The 12,156-nt window shown below is 46.2% G+C and overlaps 2 protein-coding genes across 2 annotated transcripts in view; both read left to right on the top strand.

The window, feature by feature from the left end:
- Nucleotides 1-12,156, top strand: part of CCM2L (CCM2 like scaffold protein) — an 881,881-nt gene that overhangs the window by 57,536 nt on the left and 812,189 nt on the right. The gene's annotated exons all lie outside the window — the stretch shown is intronic.
- HCK (HCK proto-oncogene, Src family tyrosine kinase) overlaps nt 1-12,156 on the top strand; it is a 40,543-nt gene that overhangs the window by 26,679 nt on the left and 1,708 nt on the right. Inside the window, exons 12-14 of the mRNA XM_083507471.1 lie at nt 8,380-8,533; nt 9,262-9,393; nt 10,869-12,030. Coding sequence (XP_083363597.1) covers nt 8,380-8,533; nt 9,262-9,393; nt 10,869-11,071 — 489 coding nt within the window. The 3' untranslated portion in view covers nt 11,072-12,030. The remainder of the gene's footprint in view (nt 1-8,379; nt 8,534-9,261; nt 9,394-10,868; nt 12,031-12,156) is intronic.

The raw sequence follows: 12,156 nt of genomic DNA, 5'->3' as shown, positions 1-12,156 counted from the left end.
CCCTGTCCCTGCATGAGCAACCCTGCAGGTGTGAGAGTTCCTAGGCTTAGAGACCCTCCAGCGGGTTCCTAACAACAGGCACCACTTTGTTGGTGGAGTTACAGATAGGTAGCCGTGTTGGTCTGCCATAGTCAAAATAAAAAAATTCCTTCCAGTAGCACCTTAAAGACCAACTAAGTTAGTTCTTGGTATGAGCTTTCGTGTGCATGCACACTTCTTCAGATACACTGAAACAGAAGTTGCCAGACCCTTCTATATAGTGAGAAGGTGGGGAGGGGTATTACTCAGAAGGGTGGTGGGAATGGGAGATTGGCAGATAGCTGAGATGAGCCTGTTGACGACTCTTAACGACTGCAATAGGTCTTCCAGGAAAAGGCAAGGGGTGAGAAGGTGAAAAATGGCTTAGTCATGTATAATGAGATAAGAATCCAATGTCTTTGTTCAAACCAGGTCTCTCCATGGTTTTAAGTTTGGTAATGAGTTGCAATTCAGCAGCTTCTCTTTCCAGTCTATTTCTGAAATTCCTTTGTAGTAAAACAGCTACTTTGAGATTTTGTTCGTTGGTGGAGTTTCATTGCATTTAATATCTAGGGATGTGAGAGCGTTGGGCCATGGTTGTGAGAACCCCATTGTTTCCCGCAGTGATGCAGATTTGAATAGGCAAATCTGCCTAGTGTGCTTTCTTTGTTTGCATTGACTCCTAAGGAAGTAGGAAACCTGGAACGGGTCCAAGGGCATTTCCTTCCTCTGGGTCTCCCTCCGCTGCGGAACAAGGAGGCCTTTGTCACAACGGTCTGTGCTCTCCCTCCCTCCACCAAAACCAGTCCATCAAAAGAGCAGGTGTGCCCAGGGTGCCATCCGTCTTGCTTAGGTTGGTGGGGCTGACAGTTAACCCCTTGGCTTCAGGTCTCTGCGGAGCCCCAGAGACATGTCGTCCGAGAATCGCTCAACGTGAATCTCCGGACCAGGAAGTTTTGAGTCAAAATCTTTCCTCACCTATGACATTACATGGTTTTCGACAAGCTGCTTATAGGGCGTAGAATCATAGAATTGTAGAGTTGGGACCCTGAGCGTCATCTAGATGCAGGAATCTCAGCTAAAGCATCCATGACAGATGGCCACGCAACATCTGCTTAAAAACTTCCAAGGAAGGAAAGTCCACAACCTCCCGAGGGAGACTGTTCCACTGTCAATCAGCTCTTACTGTCAGAAAGTTCTTCCTGGTGTTGAGTTGGAATCTTCTTTCTTGTAACCTGAAGCCATGGGTTCGAGTCCTACCCTCCAGAGCAGGAGAAAACAAGATTGCTCCATCTTCCATGGGACAACCCTTAAGATATTTGAAGATGGCTCTCATATCGGCTCTTAAGTCTCCTCTTTTCCAGACTAAGCATACCCAACTCTCTCAACTGTTCCTTATAAGGCTTGGTTTCCAAACCCTTGATCGTGGTCGCTGTCCTCTGCACTCGTTCAGCTTGTCAACATCCTTCTTAAATTGTGGTGCCCAGAATTGGACACAGTATTCCAGGTGTGGTCTGACCAAGGCAAAATACAGTGGTACTACAGTGGTGCCCCGCAAGACGAATGCCTCGCAAGACGGAAAACTCGCTAGACGAAAGAGTTTTCCGTTTTGGAGGTGCTTCGCAAAACGAATCTCCTATGGGCTTGCTTCGCAAGACGAAAATGTCTTGCGAGTTCCTGTGGGTTTTTTCCCCTCCCCCCCTTTTTCTAAGCCGCTAAGCCGCTTATCAGCTGATCCGATAAGCCGATAAGCCGCTAAAAGCCGCTAATAGCGCTAATCCGCTAATCCGTCAATGCTTCGCAAGACGAAAAAACCGCTAGACGAAGAGAATCACAGAACGGATTCTTTCCATCTTGCGAGGCACCACTGTATTGCTTCCCATGACCTGGACACTATACTTTTGTAAAATCGCATTAGTGTTTTTTGCTGCTGCATCACACTGTTGACTCTTGCTAAGCTTGTGGTCTACTAAGATCCCTAAATCCTTTTCCCGTGTACTACTGGCATCTTCGGGTACAAGTAGTTATACTTTCAACTGGGTTTATAATGCTGTTTCTGGGTTTGGAGTTGCCTTATTTGACTCTCACCATAGTTGAGAATGAACATAGTTCTCTGGGGTTTGGACGGTACAGCAAGTTGACTGAAGCTTTAGAAGTTCTCATGACTTGCACGGTGGGAAGAGAAGGTGTTATTTATCAACCAGCCCATAATTTCTCAACCTCACCTTACAGGGTTGTTGTAATGGCGCAGTGGGGAGAACCATGTGCCCCTCCTTGTGTGTCTCAGAGGAAACATAATAAGTGAAAAGGAATCCTGCCTGCCGCAGTTCTCATCAGCATCACAAATCTCTCTCCTTCACTTATTTATTAATGTAAATTATTATTTATTTCATTTATTAACCGGCTTCCCATGAGGCACCCCAAAGCAATTTAATTTTTAAGTGTGACGCGGCAGCTAAAAAAGCCAATGCAATTCTGGGCTGCATCAATAGGAGTATAGCATCTAGATCAGGGATCTGCAACCTGCGGCTCCGGAGCCGCATGTGGCTCTTTTACATCTTTGCTGCGGCTCCGGGGCGGATACTAGCGAGGGGAGGAGGCGCATTGTGCGCCCCAACACTCCTCACTGTGGCGGGCGCTGTACTGGCTGTGACGTCGCATGGGGGCGGTGCATGCGTTAGTCACGCACCGTCCCGACGTCACCTTCCCGCCCGCTGTCAGATCGTGGCTCCGGAGATATATTTGTTTTAAATGTCGCAATGGTTTTGCGGCTCCCAGTTGTTGTTTTTTCTTCGGAAACGGGTCCAAGTGGCTCTTTTTGTCTTAAAGGTTGCAGACCCCTGATCTAGATCAAGGGAAGTAATAGTGCCACTGTATTCTGCTCTGGTCAGACCTCACCTGGAGTACTGTGTCCAGTTCTGGGCACCACAATTCAAGAAGGACACTGACAAACTGGAACGTGTCCAGAGGAGGGCAACCAAAATGGTCAAAGGCCTGGAAACGATGCCTTATGAGGAACGGCTAAGGGAGCTGGGCATGTTTAGCCTGGAGAAGAGGAGGTTAAGGGGTGATATGATAGCCATGTTCAAATATATAAAAGGATGTCACATAGAGGAGAGAGAAAGGTTGTTTTCGGCTGCTCCAGAGAAGCGGACACGGAGCAATGGATCCAAACTACAAGAAAGAAGATTCCACCTAAACATTAGGAAGAACTTCCTTGTCGAGTTACAGCTCGGCATCCAAAGAAAAATCAGTCTCACACCATGATAGGTTCCGAAATATGGCTGCTCTTAGGGCTAATGCAGCACAGCTTTTATTGTGTGAAATCAGAAAGATACAAAAAATACAAGCCAAGCAATTTGTTCTAGCCAGCAGATAAAGACCTTCGTACTAGACCATGCGAGCGATCAGGCCATGCTACGTTAGCCAATCATATGGGACAGCACGAGCTGTTCACGCGCTGTTCATGCTCCAAGGATGCTTCTAGCTATGAAATCACCCTGTAACAATAAGAACTTTGCTCATGCTCTCATGTACAAGCAATCATTTTCCCACATGTCCCCTTTTCTTGTTTATATTATTAGAGGAAAAGAGGGACCATTAGTCCAAATCGTACACTTCATTGCCTAAGCGTCTACACTTTGCAACATAAATTCCTCTTGTAACCCCTGTGGTGGGCCGTGGTCGGTACCACCATGCAGTGCATTGGGAAATCAAAGAGGGTATGCATTGAATGCAACAACACACCATAATGAAGCCAGCAATACATGCAATTACAATCAATAATATTTTTCTTAACCATAATCCATTAGGTAACCAAGAAGACAACCACTCCCATGAATCAAAACCTTCAGGTGGATTCAAAGGATTATGGGCTATCATTTGTTCCATATGATCAATAGTAGCAGAGATATTGGTCGATTGATCAGTTATATACATGCAGCAATGAGAATGAATTAAGGCACAAATTCCACCTTTAGAAGCAAGGATCACATCTAAAGCATAATGATGTTGAAGAACTACATTTCTTATTTCTGATATTTCTTTGTTAATCATTTTTAAAGCCAAAATGGTGGAATTAAACAAATTTTCTGTCCAGTTTGCCAATTTATGCAAATCACGGTAATTCATGGCTGCACCTAAAGAAGGCAGAAGAGACCTAGAAATGGCTGTCCCTATATATTGAGAAATAGGTGATTGTACTTCCCTTCTGTTACGCAAACGGACCGCTGGGAGCTTATCTATTTTATACACCAAGGGTACTACTATACCTAACGTGCAGGTACCAGAAAAGGCAGAGGGGATTTCTTTGTAGGCACGTGTGCCACAAAATAACCATAAATCAGATTGAAGCAAACATGTAGTTCTGCTGCTCTTTCTCATCCAGTCGAACCAAACATAAAAGTCTCTACACGCAGCTTGTTGTTCATAGGTCATGTAAGTTGTGACATTATTAATTAAAACCTTTGGTCTGCCACTCATAGTGGTAATAAAAAAAATTAAAAAACAAAAAAAATCCATCAAAATACTCATAGGTCCAATTACAATATGGATAATGACAAAAAAAATTTTTTGCTATTATGATTAAAACAAAAACAAAGAAACGCTATTTCAAGAAGCAATAAAAACACAGGAGGTAAACTTATACAATTGTCCTTCATATTATTGCTAATCTTAATGAAGGATTTACTGGAATGCTAGAATACCACCACCAAAAAAAAAAAAAAAACTCAAAACTTTGAGAAGCTTTTAAAAATCATTTTTCTCAGCAGCTAAAAGGCACTAGGCAAGCAGTAACTAAAAAGATTGCAACAAGGTCGAGAACAGAGCCCATTGTCTTCGCGGGCCTTGCTGAAGAACCACATTGCAACTTGCTTACTGTCCGGGAACCATGCCAAAGCACAAAAATGAAACAACTGGAACACACTGAAATCCCCTCACCCCCTCCCTTGCCAAGAGTCCACAATAGTTCCAAGACAGCCCTCTGTACATGCTCAGGGGAACACATCATAGGGCAGGACTCCTGAGGGAGGAGAAAAAAGGAAGAGATCTGGGGGGTAAAATCCAAGTGATGCTGGTAAGGAGCCCATTTGCTGTAAATAAGTCTGATGTATTGCTCCTTGTACTGCTGAGTCAAAAGTCCAAGCCCAACGAAACGTGGTGATACAGATGGGATGGTTGCTATTAGGAGGCAGCAAAACTGTAATGATGTTTGGTGGTTGAAGTGGCTTCCCAGGGAAAAGGGGGGCCAATGCAGTAGGGATGAAGATGGCCTTTCAGCGTGCCAGGAAACACTGGAACAGCTGTGGAAGAGCCTCTTCCATTGCAGAGGTGATTGTGATCTTGTCCGCTGGATCCTTATGTACTTTAAGGGCAGAAAATAGTGGAGACAGAGTGGAGGTGGGCAGGTCCAAATAACTCTTTATCCAATTCAGCTGTCCAAGAATTTGTTATAAATCCACCAGTTTAAGATTACAAGGAAACTGTAGTTGAGGCGTGACTGGAATGGCTGCAGATGCTGTCAGCTGGTGTCCCAGGCACGTAATGGGTAAAGTCCGCTGGATTTTTCTTTAGCCACTGTCAATCCAACAGGTTGTAGCCTTTGCAGGATTTTGGGACACGGAGGAGGACAAGGCCGTGGCTAGCAGGCCGTGGCTAGCAGTGCCCACTGACTGGCAGGCTTTAAGCATATCAGCAATGGCTATATTTGATGTTGCCATTAGAAGGCGCAGCGCTTGCTTACAGTCCTCATTTCCATCATCAAACACAAGCTGGCGTACAATCAGTTCTTGTGTTGCCAGGTTCTGAACTTGCCGCTTGAAGGTATTGTACAAGCGATCAACAAATTGTCCATAGGGCTTTGCAGGGCCCTGTCTGATGCTCCCCCATCGGCCATCGCGCTCATTCCTGTCATCAGGGACAGAGGCCAGAGTCTCTTGGGCTGAGGCTGTGGTGGCTGCCCAATACATAGGATCAAGGGCCAACTGTTGGGCAATAGGAAAAAAATTGCCTCCTCCCGTCAGCCCATCGAGAACATCGGTTTGGGTCAGCATGACGGGGGCTGGGGGTGCAGGAGCAATCACAGGGAAGAGATTTGGAGTATCAGAATCAAAAGGCAACAACGGAGCGGCGGCACGGAGAGATTCTTGGAGAGGAGTAGTAGAAGCGGTGCCAGAGGCCTTGGGCGCAGGAGGTGGAAGAGCGGGGGGTGCTGAATGTGAAGAATGCAGGGGAGTGACAGGAGGAGCCGAAGAGAGAATGTCTGGCGGTTTAGGAGGTAGGTTTGAGGCAGGCAAAGCGGGAACCGGGGGGGCGGGCGAAGAAGCTGTTGCCGCAGCCAGAAGAATGTTTGAAGGAGTTAAGCACGACATAGCTTTGTAGACGTTACCCCAGGCATGCAAAACCTTGACATCAATCTGAGGATGATTTTGAAAGAAATGTCCAATTTTTTTCCAATCGTCTAACCCCCAATTTCCGTCCTGGGGGAACCAGGGGCAGTGAGTGTCCAGGGCTTTTATAAGGGACTTAAGGTCAGCTTTCCGAACAGCAAGGTTGTTACTGGCCAAAAGGAATTTAAGGTCTTTAAAAAAAATTTTCTGTGGTGCAGAGAGAGATTTTCCCATGATTGCAAGAGTTGCAAAAAGAGCAGGGAGCACTTACCGGAGGGATCCGTAGGAGGATGAGTGAGGCGCCTTTTGCCCTGTCCGGGCGGAGATAAGTGCTGATAAGTCCGTAACGTAGTCCAGAATCACATTCACACGGGAGCTCTCACCGGGGATCCACTACGTGGATGAACGACGCGTCTGCAGCCCTTCCGGGCGAGGTGAGGCTGAACGTTGTAAAACAGCATGAAGTCCGAAAGAAATCACACGGGAGCACTCACCAGGGATCCACTACGTGGATGAACGACGTGTTGGTGAGTGCTGAATAATGAAAAACAACGTGAAGTCCGAAGGCAGTCACACGGGAGCACTCACCAGGGATCCACTACGTGGATGAACGACGTGTTGGTGAGTGCTGAATAATGAAAAACAACGTGAAGTCCGAAGGCAGTCACACGGGGCACCAATTGTCGAGTTACAGCTCGGCATCCAAAGAAAAATCAGTCTCACACCATGATAGGTTCCGAAATATGGCTGCTCTTAGGGCTAATGCAGCACAGCTTTTATTGTGTGAAATCAGAAAGATACAAAAAATACAAGCCAAGCAATTTGTTCTAGCCAGCAGATAAAGACCTTCGTACTAGACCATGCGAGCGATCAGGCCATGCTACGTTAGCCAATCATATGGGACAGCACGAGCTGTTCACGCGCTGTTCATGCTCCAAGGATGCTTCTAGCTATGAAATCACCCTGTAACAATAAGAACTTTGCTCATGCTCTCATGTACAAGCAATCATTTTCCCACACTTCCTGACAGTAAGAGCTGTTTGACAGTGGAATTTGCTGCCAAGGAGTGTGGTGGAGTCTCCTACTTTGGAGGTCTTTAAGCAGAGGCTTGACAACCATATGTCAGGAGTGCTCTGATGGTGTTTCCTGCTTGGCAGGGGGTTGGACTCGATGGCCCTTGTGGTCTCTTCCAACTCTATGATTCTATGATTCTAATATAGCAAGGTATATACAACTGTTGCATACTAGAAGGGTCAGCCGGTGTCTTGATTTGCTGTTCTCTTGTGGAGGCTGCATTGCTTTGCATTTGGGCAGGGGGCATGAGACTTGTTCCATTTGTCAGTGTTTGTAAGAAGAAAAAGGTTCTGACCTCCCTTTGTCACCTCAGCCTGGTCCTCAGACCCTTGTCGGCATAAAAGTGTCCACGAGAAAAGTATATTTGCAGAGTACTTTCTGCTTTTATTCTTAAAAGTCTTTCTGCCAAAGCGACTGACCAACTGTACACACATCAACACTACCAGCTTTCACTAACCAACGAACCAACCCAACCAAACGCCAAACTAACATTTCTCACTCTATATATACCACCCGGTGCAGACCGCTGACGCATGCTGACCCAGCTTTTTTAGGCATTAAAGAAACAGCGGCCAATTTTTAGCCATGGCACCATTAACATCGTCTGGAAGCAAATTCCTCCCCCCAAAGGCGGGAATTCCGTGCAACTGCAAGAAAACTTGTTTAAGGAAAGCTGCAGACTTTGCAGGTCACCCTTGATTTCATTTTACAGAACATACTCGCCAGAGGCTGCTGCAAAGATTTACTGGGGCTGTGGAGGGATGTGAACTCAGTTCTAAGGGTGTGCCTAGTGAACCCAAGTGGTACTCTCAGCACACCAGTCATTTATGTTGTCCCAACCTCCCCAGGTGCTGCACTATCGCTCCCCTTACAATAGATCTATCTCTCTTTACTGCAGATTGCAGAAGGCATGGCTTTCATTGAGAAGCGAAACTACATCCACCGGGACTTGAGAGCTGCCAACATCTTGGTCTCAGACATGCTGGTGTGCAAGATTGCCGATTTTGGCTTGGCTCGGGTGATTGACGACAACGAATACACAGCCCGGGAAGGTGCAAAGAGAGGCTTTTTTTTGTATGCTTGGTTGCACAAGCCAGCCCCTCCTGCTTTTGTCCTGTCAATCTTTCTGTGTACAGTATGCATTAGGGTTTAGACACTTAATAAGGATGGAGGGCACAGAAATTTCAATCCAGTTTGCACTGAAGGCAGACCTACCCAATTTGCACTTTCCGAAGCAACACACGAACCAAAATTCACACTTCTCTGAATTTTGCAAGGCGGTTCTCTTGAGTACTCTGAACAATCACAGGCAGCACACGGCTAATAATGTTCTAACAAAATATTTGTAACAATTCTTAAACAGAAAAAAATGTGAAAAGAGTCACAAATAATAGAAGTCAATCAATGTTGCATGAACAAAACTAGAAAATGTAGAATAAATGGCCCTAACAGGTACATCAAGTAGCCAAGGATCAGTACTCAGAAGTGTAGTAAGCTGATATTCTATGGAATAAACCCACATAGCTTATTACTTGCTTTTTCTGTAAACTAAAAAGTCCCAACACTGCATCCGGAGGAGAATCGCTTCATCCACTTTAGGATGCAGCTTCACGAACCTTTAGGAGCCAGATTTCCTTGCAGTAAAAGACCAGTAGTGCAGGCTGTGTCCACAATGCAGTTTGGAAAGCAAACCTGTTATCTGCTGATAAGCCACTTCTTGCCGCGCATACCATGCCACCTTTCTGAGCCTCACCTTCTTTGTTTTGACCATCCTGGGCAGGTGCCAAGTTTCCCATCAAGTGGACTGCGCCCGAAGCCATCAACTACGGCTCCTTCACAATAAAGTCTGACATCTGGTCTTTTGGGATCCTCCTGATGGAGATCATTACCTATGGGCGGACCCCATACCCAGGTGCGTAATAAGAAAAGTCTCTTTGCAGACACCCACACCAAACATTTAAGGCACATGGCTTTTCCTTGGAACTGTACTTTGTTAAGAGTGAGTTTGAGGGGTAAGCTGCAGTTCTCGAGAATCTTGGGGGGAAGCTGTGACTGTTAAAGTGCTATCAATATTCTTTAGATACTGTATATGGTGTGGTTTTGATGTTCAAGTCTCCAGATTTTTTTGGCTCATGGATACTTGGTGGAAAGGAGGAGCAAGGGGTGGTGATGGTCGCAGAGAACCCCACAATAACTTTAAGGGCTGGGACAGCTAGGTAGTTATCCACCCTTGTTAGAAACAAACGTCCAAATAGCTACACCAAGAGATCTTAGTTTAATAAGAATAGCACCCTGGTCAAGCTTCCAAGAGGAATTAGCTGGGAAATAAACTGCTTAGGCAAGAAAACAATTTAACCTCTTGGATGGGGCTATTTTAAACTGCCCGATTAAATATGGGAGATTGTTTACCAAATACAACCATGTGCTCTCAAAAATCTCTGTTTGGCAGCTTTGTATGTTCATATTTTCATGCAGTGTTCCAACTTTTCTGCTTTCAGAAGGGATGTTATTTGGTGAGCAGATGGGTCCAATTTTACTCCATTTTTTAGTGGGCGATATCCAATGCATTTGTTTCCATTAGCAGAAGGACTGCACTAGCACATCCAAAATTCTCCCCCCTCCACCCCCGAATGTGGGCTGGGCCCTCCTCAAATCTGCTACAAAGGGTTGGGGGCAACTCCTAGAACAGATTTAGGAAGCACTCAGGGGAAAGAGAAGGGATGCGGGTGGCGCTGTGGGTTACACCACAGAGCCTAGGACTTGCCGATCAGAAGGTCGGCGGTTCGAATCCCCGTGACGGGGTGAGCTTCCATTGCTCGGTCTCTGCTCCTGCCAACCTAGCAGTTCGAAAGCACGTCAAAGTGCAAGTAGATAAATAGGTACTGCTCCGGCGGGAAGGTAAATGGCGTTTCCGTGCGCTGCTCTGGTTCGCCAGAAGCAGCTTAGTCATGCTGGCCGCATGACCCGGAAGCTGTACGCCGGCTCCCTCGGCCAGTAAAGCGAGATGAGCGCCGCAACCCCAGAGTCGGCCACGACTGGACCTAATGGTCAGGGGTCCCTTTACCTTTACCTACAGGGGAAGGAGAGGAGAAAGGTTCAAGTGCACAAGGAGAAATCATTGTGCTGATGGAATGAGTCACATAGCTCTGCTTTGGATGCAACCCTTAGCTTCTACAAGTCCATAGGAACCTAGGAATGCTGTCAGAGCATTGGTCTACCTAGCTTAGCATTGCCTACAATGACTGGCAGCTTCTCTCCAATATTTCAGGGCTGGGATCTCTCTCAGCCCAACCTGGAGGTGCTGGGAACGGAACCTAGGACCCTCTGTGTGCAATGCAGGTACACAACCACTGAGCGATGGTTTCTCTCCCTTCCGTTTGAATTCAGGGATGTCGCACCAGGAAGTGATCCGTGCCCTAGAGCGCGGCTATCGGATGCCACGCACGGAGGGCTGCCCAGAGGAGCTCTATGAAGTGATGATGCAGTGCTGGAAACGCAAGCCTGAGGACCGCCCGACGTTCGAGTACAATCAGAGCATCCTGGAGGACTTCTTCACTGCCACCGAAAGCCAGTACCAGCAGCAGCCTTAAAGGAGACGGAGGACCATACAGCAGAGTGGGACAGCCACTGCAATACGATGCTTGAGAGAGAGCCAGTGTTTGATGTCAAGATCCCCCTGTGGCTTAGGCAAAAGTAGCTGCCTCCATCTTGGGAGCTCACAAAGGAACATTTTATTGACTGCTGTTGGGAGACGGGACTGTACTTGATGGACCCTCAAGACGATCCGACATAAGCAATTTTTGTGCTCATAGCTAAATTGCCTTTTTAAAAACTCCATTCAGTAGATGCCATTTCTGCTGAAGCATGCCATGCACTTTTTGTCTCAAGGTTTTGTTGCCTGCTAGAAAACCACTGGCTGTTGCTCTAGAAGTGTCTGGTGTGAGTGTGTGTGTGTGTGTGAGAGAGAGAGAGAGAGAGAGAGAGATTGTCATTTGACGGGCGTGGAATGCAAGAGAATCTGACTAATTGACCAGGCAAATAATATTATAAATATACAGTACCACTACTTACAGGCATTCTAACTAAGCTTGCCACCTCTTTCTTAATGCAAGGGATGGTTGCTTATTTAGCAATATGAAATTTTAATTCTGGATAGGAATCTGTTCCCTGAAATAAACCACAGATGGTGAGCCTAATTGGCTTATATTGATCGCAGGAGCCCTGGTAGCAAGGAGATTAAATCCTAAACTATTCTAATCAATGTATTATTTACAGGTTATAATATTATAGAAATATCAGTGTATGCCAACAATATTCAAGGGAACAAACTGTTATTCCTGGTTTTTACTTGGAGTGCCAGGGGAGGTCTGACTGTTACAGACAAAATGAACGCATAATGAGAAGCAGGTTTATTTTTTAATTATGGTTGCAGTTGTGTGTGTTTGTGAATCTAGATTCCTGAAGTAGGAAGGAGTTGCTTCTACCCTATCTTTCAACTTGAATAAAGCCATGATGGCATTAAAAGGGCACTGAAATGCTATCCTTAAAGGTAAAGGTAAAGGTACCCCTGCCCGAACGGGCCAGTCTTGACAGACTCTGGGGTTTGTGCGCCCATCTCACTCAAGAGGCCGGGGGCCAGCGCTGTCTGGAGACACTTCCGGGTCACGTGGCCAGC

This window comes from Podarcis liolepis (genome assembly GCF_965112155.1).
Source record: "Podarcis liolepis genome assembly, chromosome: 6".
In the NCBI taxonomy this organism is placed as follows: Eukaryota; Metazoa; Chordata; class Lepidosauria; order Squamata; family Lacertidae; genus Podarcis; species Podarcis liolepis.
Note: the sequence above shows the minus strand (reverse complement) of the source record. Positions and strands in the feature narration are given on the sequence as shown.